General features: G+C 30.6%; 1 protein-coding gene across 6 annotated transcripts in view; it reads left to right on the plus strand.

Moving 5' to 3' along the window:
* LOC106470064 (transcription activator BRG1-like) overlaps positions 1 to 19,546 on the plus strand; it is a 101,758-nt gene that overhangs the window by 9,203 nt on the left and 73,009 nt on the right. For 4 of the 6 annotated variants that reach the window (XM_013930591.1, XM_013930613.1, XM_022399452.1 and 1 more), the window contains exons 4-10: positions 133 to 459; positions 3,953 to 4,361; positions 8,937 to 9,063; positions 9,412 to 9,585; positions 12,033 to 12,206; positions 14,451 to 14,621; positions 16,863 to 16,922. In XM_013930591.1, coding sequence (XP_013786045.1) covers positions 133 to 459; positions 3,953 to 4,361; positions 8,937 to 9,063; positions 9,412 to 9,585; positions 12,033 to 12,206; positions 14,451 to 14,621; positions 16,863 to 16,922 — 1,442 coding nt within the window. The remainder of the gene's footprint in view (positions 1 to 132; positions 460 to 3,952; positions 4,362 to 8,936; positions 9,064 to 9,411; positions 9,586 to 12,032; positions 12,207 to 14,450; positions 14,622 to 16,862; positions 16,923 to 19,546) is intronic. The other 2 variants (XM_013930598.1, XM_013930606.1) reach the window with 2 other exon arrangements.

A 19,546-nucleotide genomic window follows, 5' to 3' on the forward strand; every position in this document is an offset into this window, starting at 1 on the left:
GTGGTAAGTAAATTAAACTAGACTATTTAGTAATGTGTAGTAACTAAATTTAATGTAATTATTCTTTTTTTTTTTATCTTTTTGTATATGTGTGTTTGTATATATGAAATAACTTTTTTTATAGAAAAGTAGTTTTTATAGCAGGCTATGGACTTGGTGGGCAGATGAATGGGCCTTCAGGGCCTCACATGGAAGAAAATGCTCAAGGACCACCACAAGGGCCAGCTCCTGACCCTGGACCTAGTCCTATAACTGCTAATGCATCTCAACCACAAGGATCCATGGGAATACCTGGTCAGAAACCCTCAGCTCTCACGCCAAGTCAAATGCAACAACTTCGAGCACAAATCATGGCTTATAAGTTTCTTGCAAGAAACCAACAGATTCCAGACTACATTGGAATGGCTGTTCAAGGGAAGAGACATCTACCACCACAACCACCATATCATCAGTCTTCAGGTCAGGGATCCTGTTGTACATTTATTAGATTCATTTGGTTTAATAAGAAAAAGATATGTGAAACATAATTACATTAGAAAGAGTGCATGCATATTTTATTTTGAATATCACAAACTCCGGTGTTTTTAGCAAAAACTAATAACAAACAGTTAAGAATTTGTAACTGCCTAATAAATGCCAAAGCTGTAGTGTTACTAATGAAACTTAAGTTTTTGTTGTTGTTGTCATTATTTATAAGAAGGCTCAGACAATAATGTAAAAACCTCATGTTTATGCATAGGTTTTAAAGTTTTTTTTAATTGTATATGAAAGTTTAGTTTGCAGTTATTGTATCATGGTTGCTGCTTATTATATATTAAAATATTTCTGTAGCCAAACATTATTTTATGGTATATGTGCTACTGTACATCTTACATTAAGAAGAAATTATTTTATAAGTTTATCTTGATTTATCAAAAGAATAATAATAATATAATAAATTATACATTATAAGGGTTGAATAAATTTATGATTCATATGTATTTTCTTAAAATTTTTATTAGTGTGCAAAACATTGGTGTTTTTGTTTCACCACTAGTGATCTTTCAGTACATTGATTGGTTAGCTTCTATGATTTGGTTAAATTGTATCATGATTCATAGCCTATGTATAAACTTAGGGTGTCTAATGTACACTTGCTCATAAAATTTCAGTAAAAAAAAAGTGATTCTATTTCAACAATACTGTGATCAAAAATATTTGAGAATTGATATTTTAGCATTACATAACATTTATTTAGCATATTTAACAAAGAAAAATGGGAAAATTGCTGCAGATTTCATTTTTCAGAAGCTCAGAGGGGTCTTTCCTGTAAACAACAAATTTATTGTTTCTTTTTTAAAATTCTTCTGCTTATCCCAAAGTATATATTTATATTTGCTAAGAAGCTACCATGCATATGAAATGTTATGATCCATGTCTTGTTTTTTATGTAATTATCCTTGACTGTCACTGGTTTTATTACTACAGTCCTGGGTTGCCAGCCTATAAGATGTCACATCTTGTGGCCTGAACATTACTATCAATGAGGCTCAGCTTTGAAAATAGCATGCAGATGAATTAAGTTGTATTTAGCAGGATAATATGCATATGTTATCCATAAATATTGTTTTGTCTACATTGTTCTTTTTTTTTTACCATTAACTATCATGGAGTATAAAAGCAGTTTTAATAGACTACATAAATGGTCACTAGGTTACTGCCTAATTGGAGTGTAAAGGCTCTGGAAAAAAGCTTTGCCTCAACTTCCTAAAACTAAGTCATGGAGGATCGTTTTACTACAGCATAAAAGCTCTTAACAAATTATTATTTAGGGATAAGCCATTTTCGTTTAATAAGTTATTTTGATCTTACAAATGTTAGTGCATTAATAAAACAGTCCCCATGTAAATAGTTGTAGAAGGAATGCTTAATACTCTGGGTATATAAAGTCACTGGTGCATAATGTTGGACAGAGTTTAAAAATGCCAAGACAAAAGTGATTCCATGTTTGAAGTGTCCTGTATATATATATATATATAATGAAGTTTATGATTTAGTTATTTGTAAGTATAACCTGCAATTTCGTGAACTTGCATAAACCTGAAAATGTTTTCAGTAATGTCATCGATCGATAGATATATGATACAGATTAATGTGATGCGTACAGTCTCGCAGCATGTGTAAAAATATTGCACTATACTCTGGAGATTTTGTTAACTTGTCTAATAGTTTTATAGTATATATACATACAGTGGAAAATACTGCTTTAATAAATGTTTGACATGAGAAGCATACTTCTTAAAAAACATATTCCATTTTACAAAAGTGGAGATGTTCCTTCCGTCTATTAAAAGTTGAAATGTAACAGTCACGATAATAGTGTTATTTATGCTTAAATAACATATTTGTGATTTAGATTAAACCTGAAAAATATGAATGAAATACAGTATCAGAAATGGATAAACTACCTTTGTTGTTTATGTTCTGTTAAAATATGAATAGTTTGAGAATAATTTGAATTTGACAAATCATATTGAAACTTTGCAAGATGACATTTAAGCAGCTGTGACTGAATGTATAGCCTGTCTTGTCTTTATTGAAAAGTATATGAGTAATGTTTTGCAATTTCACATTGTTATTATAGGTAGTAAGTAGATCATTTATCCATTACAAGCATATATCAGGTCAGGGAATAACATATTTTGGTCAGCGAAAGATCTGGAAAAAGTTGTGGAATTCTACTCTACCCAAGGTGTAGGAAGAATTTATATATGTCAATGTAGGGTAAATGAAGTGGTTTTAGAAGTAATTTGTGAATTTTCAATATATTAGTTACCTGGAGCTCCTATAGTGGTGAACAAGGAATCCTACTACAAAGTTTGTGATACCAGGGATTGAAATAATAAAATAAAATTACATTCACTGGGGGGAAAGATATCAGGAAGATTACATTCCCTCATATAAAGTTTAATTTCCTCATAAATTATTTTTTAGTTTAATCCATGTAATATGGTCACTTTTCTTGGCGATAACCTAAAGAATATGAATGGACCATGCATTGCCGATCAGGAAAGCCAACTAAAAAGATGAAATTCCTCAAGCAAAGTTAAATTCCATGGGAATGCATGAATGTAATACTTTGATCCCTGAATATTTAGGAATTTTTGTATACTTCCTTTTGATGTTCTTTTCATTCCTGAAAATGATTGTGTTATGTCTCTTGAAAGCTATAGGAATATTTTTATATTACAATACATCATCTAATGATAAATTAGGTTTAATTGATTAGTCCTTGGACAAACTGTTCAGTTGATACAAATCCATTTTTATTTATTATATTATTAAAATGATTGTATTAACAACACAAATGCAAGAACTTCTTATTTACTGAAAATAAACTATAACTTTTACATAAAAATTGATATGAACCAAAAATATTGCTGGCAGAATATCATATTGTGAATGCTTGATTAATATAATGATTCATTCTTTGAAGGCGCTCAGTTTATAAGGTTTTGTATTTTTGTCTTTGATGATACAGTGAAAAATAGTTATAGAAAGTGAGTCTTTGTTAACGGATATTTTTTTTGTCAGTCATAAGGTACTTGTATGAATTATAAGCTGGAAGTTGACTGCTATAATTGGTAAAATATATTAATGAATTTCAAACAAGTTGAAAGATGTTTAAAGTGGTACTTTCTAATCAACATTTAAAAAAATTTAAACAGGAAGACAAAATGAATTATTTTCAAAATAGTGTCTCATAATAAAGTTTTGGAAATTTCACAAATTAGAATAATAGAATTACTAAATCAGTTTATGAATTTTTCATTCAGAAATTAGATACTTTTTAATAAATGTTATGCAATTTGTTTAAGTATTTTCACTCTGAGAATGTAAAAGATCAGGAGATAACAGAGACATTCCTCCTGACTTGAAAGGGTTAAACAAACTTTGGGACACTACTTTATAGGTTCTTCCTCACCAGGGCAGCCAAATATGCGACCTCCAACTCCATCTGGTACTCCTTTACAATCTGGCCCAATGATGGTTCAACAGATTTCTCAAAATCAGCCCACAGGAATGTCAATAAGAAGACCTGTAATGCTTCCCCATCCACCTCCACAGCCAGTACAAAGTAATATGCCACCACCAAATGCACCCCTAACAGGACCGAATATTCAGAATGTTCCTGCTCTTCAGCAACCATCAGTTAATCCCCAGGCAGCTGCAAATCGACCCCTCAACCAGCAGACTACTGGGGGACATCCTCCTGTACCAGCTATGATGCAGATGCAGCAACAAAAGCAGAATAGAATTACTCCTGTTGCTAAACCTCAAGGACTGGATCCAATTGAGATTTTGAAAGAGAGAGAGAACAGGTTGGTTTATTCTAAATCTACAAACCATATGTTTATGAACTTGGTCATTTTGAACAACCTTTAACCACCATGTAACCATAAAACTATATGTACCATAACTTTGAATTTGCTAAGTTTATATTCATGAAACTTGGTAAGATTTTAGTAAACACTAAAAATCTGTTGAACACAAAAAAATCTGATTTTATAATAAATAATTTTGCTAAAACTTTGTCTGTGAATTTACAGTGAGATTGAGTGCAAGGCAATTTTCGTGCTAAGAATAATAATAATTATTTTCATATTTTATATACATAATCTCTAGAATGTGCTAAATGAGTATCAGATCTTGTTTCAGTGAAATATTTTATTTTATCAGTTATTTTCTCTATCCCAACACTATCTGTAACTAAATCATCAGTATATAGTAAAATGAAATTTTGAAAATTATGAAATAAATGAACAATACCTTTTTTCTTTTTCTTTGAATACGTCATTTTGAAATCTTCTTGATTTACTAATGTATTACAATTTACACCCTACCTTTTTCTGTGCAATTTTAATTTTGTGACTATTATCTGCTTATATGATGTACAGTTTATTCATTGTAATGTTTATGCTAGTCATTTAATTATTTCATATCCAATTAGATATATGTGTGTAATATCTGTAAACGAACTGTTATTAAAGATATTATGATTAAACATACAAAAAAGCTTGTAACTCATAGATAATTTAACTCAATTCCCTGTGGTTGTGTCATGTGGTTAAGCCAGTTAAAGGTTATGGTGACACTATCTGTCACACTGAAAATGAAACTTACTCGTCTTGGAATATATGAGCAATTAAATAAGTCACAGTTGTAATCTATTCAAATACTGATAAATACGGTATTCATATTTATACTTTGACAAGAGAATAACTGGGATTGCTAACAGATGTACTTATCGTCCAATTGATGAATTGTATGATGTGTTGAACAAGAACAACATAATGAATATTCAAAATAGAAAATTGGCAATTTCAGTCTTACCTGCACCCGAGTATACCCCGCAGTTGGCATTTTTGAAAACTAATTTTAGCATATAGCCCGTGGGTTATTTGTGTGAAAATATGGTATTATACAAATATACATTTTCTTCTGCTGTAGTTTGTCCTAAAAACATAGCAGACAACAGAATAGCAGTCACACACCCCTCAACCAAAGGATTAAAATTCATCCTATATATACCTTCTCTGCTTCATTTGACATTTTGACTTACTCTCTGTGACCTGTGATTACTCTCATCATTGAAAAGGCCCTCTCCACATTGCCACTGGAAACTGGCAATGCCAGTATTTTTAAGCACATCCCTCCCGGTGGGACAACGGTAAGTCTTCAGATTTACAATGCTCAAATCAGGGGTTCAATCCCCCTTGGTGGACACAGCAGATAGTCCAATGTGGCTTTGCTATAAGAAAACACACATTTTTAAGCACAGCATGGAACAATTCTGACCACTGCTGTCACTTTCTCTTTCAATACTCATGTGCTGCCAGATTAGCATTTTCAGGAGATTATTCAGACAGATATTTATGAACTGCATGGGTATTCTCTCTAAAGAGTAGAAATTGTTAGACAAAAACTTTGAAAAGTCTGCCTTGAAAACAATGGCTCATCACTTGACTGCATATCATAGTGAAGCACTATCGACATCCATACTTAAAATATTTAAGCCAACTTTTATCCTAATGATAAAGAAACACCATATTTCTCTCACAAAGTTTACCAACTACACAAAAACTCATCATCACACCTTCCATAAAGATTATACTGAGCAAAGGATGGAATAATGAAATATTTTCTTAGCAGTTCTATACTTATTGCTCCCCCTTCTATTGTATAAAAATGATCTGCACCAGAGTAAAATCAGATGTTGATAGTTTATGCTGTATTTGGCTGTCATCCAATCAATCAGATAGTACCACACCAGCAAAATGCCAATAAATGTACAAGTTATCATACTAGTCCCTGCAGGGGTGTGATGAATGCACTTATGGCTCTTAGGACAAAAGTACCACATGATGAATTAATGAATCAACATTATTGGATGACGAAGATTACTCCGTGCAAAATATGGAGGCAGAACTTCATGTTTCAGTAGGAGCTGTATGGAAACTGAAGATGTTACATGAAACTAGTACTCTTGATAATAGAACTGGTCAAAGTGGTAACCCTAGAATCTCGAAAGTGATATTTAATAATTCAGGATATGCTTTTTTATGTGATAAATAGCAATCCAGTAAAGACTTTGCCAACATCCTAGTTGTAAGCACAGGTGTGAATGTTACCTCCAAAACAGTAAAACATGCATTAGTATGAAGTGGCCTCAAATGGATTTGTAGCTGTTCCAAAACCACTGCTTAAGAGAGAGAACTGAACCAACTAAAGGTTGAAATGAGCATCAGACTACAAACATTGTAATGAGAAAAGCTGGAGGAGGGTGTTCTTTACAGATGGATCCAATTTCAGATTATTCGGCAACATTCAATGACAAAGAGAATGGTATAGTTAGCATACAACATCTACATTGAAGTATGCTGTAAAACAAAGGCAAATTTGAACTGTATCTTGGTCAATGATGTTGGAAATGTACACGAAATTGATGGCACCCAGACAGCTGATACGTGAGATTTATTTATTTATGTATTTTACTTTTTTAGATTATTTACTAGTACTCGGAATATAACTGCATAAACTAAGCAAATTAATCCAAGTTACTTTTGTATTGTCAAATGACTCAAAATTATGCCTAAATAGAGTATTTATAAAAGCTTATGAAGAATGTTAATATTTTTTTAACTACAGCCATTGAAAACAAAAGGTACAGAGGTTTAATTAAGTAAGCCAGATTCTTATCTTCTTAATATAATGTAATTTATTATATTAAGACAGTAATGTTAGGTATTTTGGTTAACAGTACTCAGGCCTAACAATATTGTTCCATTTAACCATCTTCTCATATGTTAATTTCATAACAGTCAATTAATAACCTTACTAATTCACTATCTAATGTATTTTCTCCACATAGGCCTACTATTTACTATCTGCTTAACACTATAGTAACAGAGAAAACAAATGTAAGCCTAATTTAGAATAAAATTGCACTATCTAAGTACATTCATTTAAGTTGACTTTTGTATTTTCAAAATAACTTCAAGTTAATTAGAGAATTTTTAAGAAATTAAGAATATTAATTGGGCCACAAGTAAAAAACAACAACTTAGCTTTCAATTGTCTTTACTCTTTTAGTGCTCTCTCCCAGTTCTGCTTCTTGCTAACACAGAGAAAACAAACTTCTTAATGTATTTGATAGATGTGAGGTAAAATGATAAAGTTTCAATAAACAGTGTTAAGCAAACCAGGTAATTGGGAGAAGCATAAAATAATTTTATGCCCATATACTTGTGTTATGTGTTCATGATATTACATACTATTAGAACTTGGAAAACTTGGAAAAATATACAAAACATGCACCTTTGTAATTCACTTGAAAAATAAATTATTTCTGTAATGCTCAAATTGTAATTACTGTGTATTTTCTCATATAAATTTTCTGTTTAAAATTTCCAAATATTTTTATTGTGGTTAGTTTATGCTTGTCAATATTGTTAGTAAAATGAGCAATAATTGCATGACTTTATACTGTATAATATACATTTAAACAAAGGATTGCTGCTTCAACCAGTGATGCCCTGGTGGCAAGGCTCATAAAAAATCTAGAATTTATCTGATTTTGGTGAAACTTGTATAGGATGTAGCATGTGGTGAGATATTGGTCACAATTTAAAGTTTCCAAATTGGACAAACATTGACCAGGTTATGACTGCTCACATCATAAGCAGAAATCCCATAGTTAATGAAGGTATGTCTTGTTGTTTAACCTTTGGGTTCACTATGTGAGTTTTCTTGTTCTTTGCTTGTCTCATTGCATCTGTTTTTCAGACCAGAGTAAAACAGATCTTCAGCAAGTAGCTCCAAACCCAGCTTACCATGACTGGAACTTTGCTAGTCTTGAGCATGTCATCATCAATCACATTATTCCCTGAAATACCTGCATGTGCAAAGTTCTGAGATGTTTGACTTGCAACCTGTACAGCCATTGTGTACACAATCACAATGGACTTTTTGACAGCTCTTTAAAGACTTGCCTCTCATATTGCTGATCAAATTCAAGAACTTTCTAGTCTTCCTGGAAGCTAACAAGAAAATTTTTCCTCTGATTGAGGAAGAGATCCTGTGTTAAGAGTAATAAAAGATATACTACTACAATGTTTACACTTATATAAGTCAGATGTAAATCGAACATAATTGAGTGATTTAACTTTAAAATTGTATGATATATTAAGCTTGAAAATCATTTTAAAACTTACTTCTTGATTGTGTGTAGGCAGTATTTGGCCTATCGTTCTACACAATACCAACAGAACAGGGTGAGAGTTTTTACTATGGAATAGAAGCAAATTAGGGGAAAGACTTGACCAAGTTACTGATATTCTAATAATATTCCTGTATGCAGTATAAACAACTAATGATTTACATTTACTTCTTTGAAGACTTGCCTCTCGGATTGCTCATCGAATTCAAGAACTTTCTAATCTTCCTGGAAGCTTACCAGAAGATCTTCGTACAAAAGCTACTATTGAACTAAGAGCTTTAAGACTTCTCAACTTTCAGAGACAGGTATGCTTAATATTAATATCCTTTTTTGAAAGATATCAGTGAGTACAACTTTTCATATTGTATTAATATTCTCATTTGTTTGTTAACCAGATGGTCTTTTTTTGAGAATTTCAGGTTTTATAGTAATAGTTACAGCTTTTATGTTGATATTATCTTATATTGATCTTGAAATACAATCCACTTGTATCAGCAATACTTAGTCTTTTTTTCATTCATCTGTTTTGATATAAATGAAGTATTCATTGAAATGCCAGAAAAAAAGAACCCAAAGTTATTATAAGAACAAATCATATTTTCATTTCACTTTATAAGAAATAATCAAGACAAAAAACTTAATTTTTATTACAGCTTAGGGCTGAGGTTGTAAGTTGTATGCGAAAAGATTCAACTCTTGAGACAGCACTGAACCCTAAACTGTACAAAAGAAATAAACGGCAAGGACTGCGAGAAGCTCGAATCACAGAAAAATTAGAGAAACAGCAGAAGCTTGAACAGGAACGGAAGAGAAGACAGAAACATCAGGTGAGGCAGTTACTGATGATAGCATTTTGTTGGCATAAAGATAAGAAGTTAGTTGAAAATGAAAGCATGTAGAGTCTCAAAATTTTCTTTTTATTTCTTACTTATATATTTGAGGTATAATTTCAACAAAATTTAAATACTAGTACTTTTTAGAGAAGTAAAAGATGACAAAAATATTTTAAATGCTAATCTAGGTGCCAGAGAGTATCATTATTTTAAATATTTTTTTTTCTTGTGTTTATGTACTGTCAATTCAAAATTCTCAAGAACTTACATTTGTTGTATAACATATACAACCACTCATTAGCATATGTCAAGCCTAAAAGCTATTATTATTGTTGATGATGAATATTATACAGGACTTGTGATTAAACTTGTTTTTCATTGCTTCAATCATAGCAAATTATCATATACTTAATAAGTGTAACATTATTTGTTTTTAAGGTATAATTGAGGTTGGATTCATAACATTATTACTTTTAGTATTTTAAAACAAGTTATTAAAAAAATATTTTTGTATGCTGCCGGTTTCTTTTATTCTTTGGAAATTTACGTTTTAACGTCTTCCTTGGAGGCAAGTGGCTCAAATATTTAGTGTTCAAGCACAGGATGTTTAGTTTGTATTGTATTTATCACGAGGTATAACTGATTGTATTTCTCAAATAAATTTTTGTTGTTAAATATATGTGATGATTACATTAGTTTATTCCACTTTCCAATATTTTTTAGATTAACTCTCCATTGTTTTACTGTTCATTGTTACATGTTTCACTTATTTTATACAGCTGTCTCCAGAAACAGTGTTTGAAACCTGATCTATGTAATTTTCATACATAAAAAAAAAATTGATGTTTAAGTTCAGTTTCAGTAAATCAAAAAATCTTTATTTTCTGTAATATTTACAGCTAGGTAATAAAACAGATTTATGTTAAATTGTGTCATACAAAAAAAGTTTAGTGCTGAGTTTTTTACAAAATGTCTTTGAGCAAAATGAACATTACAAAATGTTTTATTATTAACATTTGAAACAGTTTTTCTAATGAGATATTTTTAGTCCTTGCAAAAGTATTATAAATGAATGTAAAGAAACTAAGGTGTGATGCCAACATATTATGCCATATTTTTTTAATGAACTAAGCTATGCTTAAGTGGAGACTGACTGGTTTGTGTAGTATTGTTCCGAGGTTCTAGAATGTTGCCTCGTATTTAAATTAAGGGGAAACTGTAGGAATTTAGAGGGACACTTTTGAGGCTTATTGTTTTTCACTTTGAGAAGTATTACTAAGGAGAAACAGTTATATTTAGTTGATGAAATAGGATTATATTAGCACTATTTTACTAGTTACTTCCACATTAAACAAGTTTTTACAATGCTACAACAATTTTTAATTTTCAAAGTGAAAACTTAGATAACTTGCATTGATGGAGCACATTAGTCATATATAAATAAGTTGTGTTTAGTCCAAAATATAATGGGTGTGTGCATCACTAGTAATTGATATTAACACTTTAAGTAGTAGTTCAGAAGTTATCTTGGGTTATATTGTATTTGTACAGTAATTTTGTGTGTATTTTATTGCTTATCAGTACTGTAAATCATGCTACAAATGCTCGTATCCCTTATTTATTTTATTTTATGCATATACTTACAGTAATTAGCCATAAACAATACAAAGAAGTGTAAAATAATCATGCACTTGGCCATGATCAGATTCCTCAGTTGCTTGCTATGCAGGTGAGGCTTGTTGTTATGATATACAAACTTTTAGCCTAATTTTGAATGTAGTAGAATTGCATACTAGTGACCCTCTGGTTGGTCAAATGTGAAATTGAATTATTTACAACATATGTGTCAGAAAGAATTGTTGATTTTAAATATAGGCCTACACTTGTGGAAATTTTCATTTGACAGGACAAAATGGCAGGTATGCCTCAAAAGTCTGCAGTGTACTGTTTTCAGGGGATGCACATTAAAAAATACAGGATTCCCATTATCCCACATACTTAGCACAATACTGCTAATGTATATGTTTTAATACATGCTACAGATGTTCTTAGAAACTATTGTTTTTGAAATTTCTCAGAGTAACTAAGCATGAACCTATAGGAGATCTGTAGGAAAGTATGAAAAGGAGTTAAAAAGCACTAGCGATTGCTTAAGATATAACATGGTAACTAAGACTTGTGAAATCAAGTTTTAGTCCTAAGAAATTACTAATTTAGAATTATTCAACTTTTTCTGATGGCTTTTTGTCAAGACTCCTACCAGTTAGTTTTTTATGCTTGTGTATGAATAAATTTTTTTTAGACCAATCTACTTAAAAGATATATGTGTTTAGATATCTTAGCAGTTGTTATATGGAAGTCTTATAGTATTGCTTACCACTTAAATGTAAAAAACTTGTTTTTTTTTTTTAATATTGTTGATATTGTTTTTTGTTTTGTAGGAATACCTTAATGCAGTTCTACAACATGCAAAAGATTTCAAAGATTATCATCGTAATATATTAAATAAAATTGGAAAAGTTAACAAAGCTGTTAGCACTTATCATGCTAATACAGAAAGAGAACAAAAAAAAGAACAAGAAAGGATAGAAAAGGAGCGTATGCGCCGATTGATGGTGAGTTACTATTTGTGTTTAATTTGTGAAGTTGTGGGAAGCATTTTTGTTTGCTATATCTGATTTTATTTGTGATTAAACATCTTTAGGAAGTACATTAGCATGAGATTTACTTGATTACCCCATTGCTTCTATAGTTTTGACTTCTTGTGCTGTTGTGGTTTAAAATATTGCATAAAATATCAAAAGGAGGCACATTAGTGATTTTCTCACTTTATCCATGACTTATAATTCATTTAAAATTTTAAAACAAAAGCAACATATAGTCGCAAATGTTTAAGTGCAGTAGATTTTTAAGAGTTGTTTAAGGTGTTTAAGTACAAAATATTGCAACATCATCACACATTATTACATTTAATTTCTGTAATATTCATCGCTGACATTCACATTCTGATATTTCATACAAGGTACATGTAGGTATATAAGTTTTTTTTTTTTTCAAAAACATTGTCCAGTAAGCTAATATAGTGTGGTGTTGCAAGTAAAATATTAAGACACAGAGAGAATTCACCATTTGACAAATTCTGAGTACAATCTTTACATGATGCTTGTTGGAGTTTAAGAAAAATCACAAAAGACCAGGTTAGTAATCAATTACTGTGGGGTACATATTGTACAGATACATGAAGATTCACTCCAATAGCATCAGAAGGAAGGTGCCAAAGAAAAAATCTCATTGAAAGATGTGTCAGATATCTAAGAATCAATTCTCTGAAAAAGTGAAGTAAAACTAAGGTAAATCTAGCAGATGACTAACAAATCATGTGCAGATAGTTTTAAAAAATACAGTCTCAGGAATGCTGCATAAATATAGCTTTTGGGGAAGAATAGTACCAAGAAAGTCCTACTGCCCAAAGGAAATGTAGCAGTAGGAAATGTAGACTAGTATTTGTGAAAGGACGTGTAGCCTGGTCTTTGGAACAGTGGCGCAGTGTATCTGTTTTATGTTCTACTTAGTGTGTATATATTTGCAGAACAGTCAATGAGAGGTTTTGGAATGAGTGTTTTGTGCAAACAGTCAATCATGTAGGAGACTATTTAATAGCTTAGGTGGCAATATTTGGGAATAGTATTGGCCATCTTCTCAAAGTTGTTGGAATCATGGATCAGCATTAATGCCACAGTATGGTTAGTCCATCATATTACATCTTCTTGAAAGAAGCTGCTTGAGCAGAATTAATATTTCATGAAGATGATGATCTCAAAACATACTTCCAAGAATTTTCAAGTTTATTTGGCAAATAAAGGAAAATGCCAACAAAAGGAAAGGATGCTACATAGGTTAGATACAATGCCACAAAGGTGTCAATCTATTATTGAAGCCAAATGTGACTGCACTAAATATTAGCATTAAATAAGTTTAAAAACATTATTTATATACTAATTTTGTAATAATTTCTTGTAAGATTAATTTGCACGTTAAATTCCATAGCAAATCAATGACTACTGTGTTTGAAGTATCATAAAATAGCAATTGTTTAGATGTTCTAGTAAATTTGCATACTACTGTATGTCTACATAAAAATAATGTTCAGTAGCTTTTGTGTTTTGTGAATTTTAATGATATGTATTTAAAACCACTGAAAACTTTCCAATGTGTTTTATTCATTTTTTCTGTGGGCTTGTAATAGATAAATATTTATATAATCAATGAGAAGAGGTTAGTGTGTAGATGTGTACACAGTGTATCTAGTATGCTTTTATTTTCTTACAGATAAAGACACTTTATATTTTAGACACTTTATACACTCCTATAATAATTTATTACAATAACTTGTTATTAATGAGTGTTAATTCAACATTTCCTTTGAAATAAGTATTAGAAGTTACATTTTGACAATTAACCATTATGTTTCTTACATTTTCGCCTTTGTTTTACCTAATTTTAAGTGCAGGCCCAGTGGTTAGTATAATGGAATATAGATCTGTGGGTCAATTGTATTGTAAAAAAATAAACTGGGCCTTGCATTTTGGATCTGTGTGTGCATTATAAAAGTGATGATCCATTCAATTCCACTATTCAGTCGAAGCACCCCAAGAATAAGTGGTGGTGCCTTTGACTAGCTGCCTTCCTTCTAGTATGTTATATTTAAATTAGGGATGGATAGTACAGATTGCCCGTGAGCAGCTTTTGATGAACATAACAAAACAAAGTTTTAAGAAAACCTTAAGCAGTTCTGTTTTATTATGAACCTTTGGTCCCTTATAATTATAGGGAAGCTAGTAATTAGTAATTTTTTTTAGGCTGAAGATGAAGAAGGCTATCGTAAGTTAATCGATCAAAAGAAGGACAAACGTCTGGCATTCTTACTTTCTCAGACTGATGAGTATATTCACAATTTGACAGACATGGTGAAGCAACATAAAGCTGAACAAAGACGAAAGCTAAAAGAAAAACGAAAACGGAAGAAAAAGGTATGCACCAATTTTGTTTTGTAATTGAGATACACAAATTTTTAAACATAAAAAATTATAGTATATTAAAATTTTTTAGAACTATGTTTATTCAATGTTTTAATTTTGTATGTGTATATAGCAGCTTGAAAAAAATGTGTTGCAGTATAAAAAAATTATTGCAAGATATCCATGATTAACACACTTGCTATGGGCAGATTAAAGTACACATGTCACAAGTTTTAAGAGAGTTACATCCAGTATTTAATAAAGCTACTTTATTATCATTGAATACATGGTTGATAAATCAAGTTTTAATATTATGTAAGCTTTAAGTTCTTAATTTTATAATGAAATACTTTAAAAATCCTCAATCTGCTTTAGTATGAGAATAGTGACATATGCTCTCTAGGTCTTTCATCTTCAGTAATTTGTTTACCATTCCCCTGAAAAGTATGGAACTTAACATACATTTTTCATTAATTTAGATATTAATCAGGCAAATTTTTTTTTAGATAATTTTTATAGTCTTCAATCTTATTTGTTTCTGAAGCCATAAACTAGAAAATCAGACCCACAACTGTAGTTTTCTGTTACAGTTTACAGTTATTCTAGAAAGAGAAAAAAAGAGTAATTTAGAGGTCAGTAAAATTGACTGAATGCATATAGAGTTACAGTAGAGAAAATAACAGATAAGTTATGAAGGTTTACCAAGAAAACATTTGATATTTATTTACAAGGTTCTAGAAATTATGCAAATGAATTTTGAAGCTTTTAAGATGAATAAAAGTATATTTAATCTTTACATGAAAATCACTTTGTACTTGAGCAGTCAGCACTTTGACTTCATATTTTCATGAAGAAATACTTAATTAAAACATTGATTTTTTTGTATACAAAAGACCTGCAATGTTTACTCAAAACCTGAATATACACAAAACATATTAAAAGTTATAGAAACTATGATGATCACTTTGGGGTCACAAACTCAGTCAAACTGCCCAAGCCTGCAGTGAGAGAGTTAAACCATATTCTGCAGGGTCACCTGAATGAAAAGTTAACTGTCATAGTCAACTGAGTTAATATAATCTGCCCAGCTTGTAATATTTTCCAATGTATTGAAACAGAACAGGAAGCACTTAGAAGATCAGTAGCTTTATGTATGTACAAAAAACTTTTGTGTTTAATAAATGGATTGTTTTTTATCAATCTCAGAGGTAGTAACAATCTTTTGTGGTTAAAACTTTATGCTTATTGTAAAAGATAAGAAGTTAACTTACTTTCTATGTTATGTTGAAAACTATTATTACAATTACTTCTGAAATGGAAGAAACTTGTTTGATAAATGTTTCCCTGTTTTTATGATTGTACAGGAAACACATTATTCATAAATACTAGTCTATACACTTTATAGTACATTAATTGGGAGAGCTCTTCAGGTTCATATTGTGTATGGAATTTTGTAAATGTTAATTTACATATTTTTTAGCTGTCTTACTCATTTTAAAATTTTATTAATGTTATGTAAAGGATGCTTATAATGTTTGTGTTTATATTTTTGTTTCATTTATTCCTCTAGAAGCATGTAATATTTTCTATGTAAATTGTATTTACACCAGGTTTTGGTGTACATTTGTAGGAACAATCATAAGTTGTATAAAGAATTGTAAAGTACTTGTATGTCAAAAAAATAACTCTTGATAGATTATTAATTTCTACCATCATAACATTTGCATTTTACCCATAACATTCTTGTTTATAACAAGTTATTCTGAGAATAAAAATAAACAGCAAAATAATGTTTCTCATATTTTGAAATAAAGTCTTGAATGATGTACTATAATCATGTAATAAGCATATAGGAAATAATAAGTACTGAAAATGTTTTGTTCCAATAAATCTCAAAAATTGTACATTGTTATTATTATTATTATTTTGAAGTAAAGATTTTTATGGTGGGATGATCCTTATTATTGAAATTATGCTTTAACAACAAACATTTGTGTATATTTACACAAACTAAAAAGTAATAATAATGTTTGGCTTTGATGCTTATTTTATCAAAATTTTAGTAGACAATGAGTTTTGCTCCCTTATTGAGCCTTTAATGTGTAGTTTTCTATTGAGATTTGGTAAAGGTTAATTCATGAAAACGTTTTGATGATTATATTCAGAGTATCCTTGCAGTGATGGGATCTAAAAATGTACCTTAAAGTTTATATTTCATTCTTTTTTGAAATTCGTTTTTATTTCTGTTTGTAGAAAAAGAAAAACCAACAGGAAGGACAAAATGGAGAGGCAAATGAATCACTTCACGAAGGGGTATTTATTTATTTACTTACAAACAGAAATTAACTATGTGTTTTTCCAAAGTATATCCTGATATATTTTTGGTGTGTCACAATATTCATTTCTCAAAATATTTAAGGGATAACGAAAATTTTCTGTATTGTAGCTATGACAAGACACACTTATTGTTATTAAATATCAGTATAATGCCTGAACTCACTTTTACAGAAAATCAGTGTATTTGATGTGTACATTTCAGTGATATATAAAAGTGAAGGAAACACTGTTCTCATAAGTAATTTGAAAAACAACATTGTCTGTGTGTCTGTAAGAGATCCAGATCAATAGCGAAACATGTTGGGGCTGTATCAAAGATGTGATAATTTCCATAATTTGGATAAAAATAAGTTGTTTTGAAGCTGGTCGAACACAACAGGTCATTGCAGAGTGATTGATTGTGGACTTTTTTTTTTTAGACCATCAACACAAAAATCAACATTTAAGAGTAGCTACTGGATGGCAAGATAAAATGTAGACTGTCAAAAACAAATTTCATAAAGCTGGTTTTTATACCAGTTGACTAGTTGGGTATATTTCACAAGCAACCCAACTTTGGCAATTTTCAAAATGTGTAAGGTGAAGAAATTAAATGCAGGCAAAGATTTTGTTTACAGATGAGTCCTGCTTCACATTACAGCAATATTGAAGATATTTAAAAAGTGACATGGGCCACATTTCATAAAATAACAACATCCGTATAGCAATGGTGGTATATTGTTCTTGATAGGCATCAATAATGGTGACATGGTAGGGATCAGTATTGCTAGCCAAATTGATCTTCATATGTTACATCAGCATGTTACAAGTACCATATGATGTGGGGATGCAATTTTACAACTATTAGTATTTCCATATTTAGTTGCAGATGATTATAGCTTTCTTTTAGTTAAAAAAACATTGTTTGCACTGGACTCATCTAGTTCACAACTGCTTGGAAGATGGAGGTATTAAGCAAGTACATTAGCCATCATGCTTACCAAATTTGAAGCCAACTGAACATCTATGGAATGCTAGGGAAGATTCTTGTCAGCACATGAATTACATCCAAGTAGCTCTAATGGAGGAATGGGAAATGTTACTCCAGCTGCTCATTGATTCAATTCTTTTAAGTATATAACATCATTGTATAATTTGCATATGCCTTATAAATCCATTCACTGCTGATTATTTGTACAGGGTACAGTCTGCCTCCAGCAGTTGAATGCAAGTGTGCTGTATATGGTATATGGCTTGCAAAATTTCCGCACACTTTTAGAACAGCCACAATCAATGGGTTAACAAATGTTTTTTTTTTATATATTTTATTGGGTTTCAAAGTCTGTGGTGCCAAATAACAGTTTGCTGACAGAGACTCTAATAGTAAATATGAATATCAGATCACATCACTAGTCACCTGACAAATGATTTTCTTAAAAATTCAATTCAGGTGTGTCATTGAAATTGTATAATAACTCTAATTGTGTCTTGTCACAGCTAGAATATATGAGACCCAGGTTATCCCCTAATTGGTATAAGTAGTATTTTTGGACAGAAAAGTTAGACTGCTGTAGTTTTGATGGTTGTAAACAATAAGACCAATATTTCAGAGGTTGTTAGATAAATTTTTTGGCTATAATCGTATTAAAATGTATAATATGGGCCATAATGAACTTCACATTTTTTAGTGCAAAACGTATCTCCATTAAAAATTCAATAAAATGAATATTAAAATATGAAGAAAATCCTATGAAACAAAAAAGTAGAGGGTAAAAAAAAGGGCCCTTAAATGGCATAATATTTTAGTAAAGTGTGTTTTTCTAAGTTCACAAGTACATCCAATCATTTGTTGTTATTTTTTTCGGAGGAAGATCTTCAAAATCCAAGAAAAGAAACATATGTAATGTGTTAGAGATGGATTTTGGATCAGTTATGTGTACTTCAGGGATCTAGGACAGTTCGCTACTGAGCATTTCTTTCCTGGACATTTCGCTACCGGTCAGCTCTCTACCAGAAATATATGTTACTAAGGTATTTCGCTACCTGTTCCAGCTCCGTATAAATAACTCATTATGGCTCAACAACTATTTGAGGCAGTGGCTGGACAACTATTCAAGGAAAGCCTGAATCATTTCAAAAAAGTTCAGATTTTTCATCATTTTAAATAAAATGTTTTACAACATAAAATCCTTTTTTATTTTGAAGGAGTGTTTCTCTAATAAACTAATATGGAATAAATATTTACTAATATTTTACTTACTGGAATGTTTGTCTAATGAACTAATACAGATGAAATATTTTTTACTTTATGATCTTAAATAAGATATATAAGGGAGATTATGACATAAAATTATCAGGTAGCGAAATACCCTAGTGACAAAAAGACTGGTATCAAAATGTCTGGGAACAAAATTTTCAGTAGCGAACTATCTGGCCACTGTACTTCAGTACCTGTTTGTTTGACACACCATCTGTAATAATAATTTAACTTATTGTGTTTTTTTTCTTTGTGATATTTTGTGATATTGCATGCATATCTGTAACATCTGTACTACAAATTTACAACTTTATTATAAATACATTTGTTTCTCTAGAGCTGAGGTTATATGCATTTATTTTTA

Source organism: Limulus polyphemus, unplaced genomic scaffold (genome assembly GCF_000517525.1).
Source record: "Limulus polyphemus unplaced genomic scaffold, Limulus_polyphemus-2.1.2 Scaffold101, whole genome shotgun sequence".
Taxonomy (NCBI): Eukaryota; Metazoa; Arthropoda; class Merostomata; order Xiphosura; family Limulidae; genus Limulus; species Limulus polyphemus.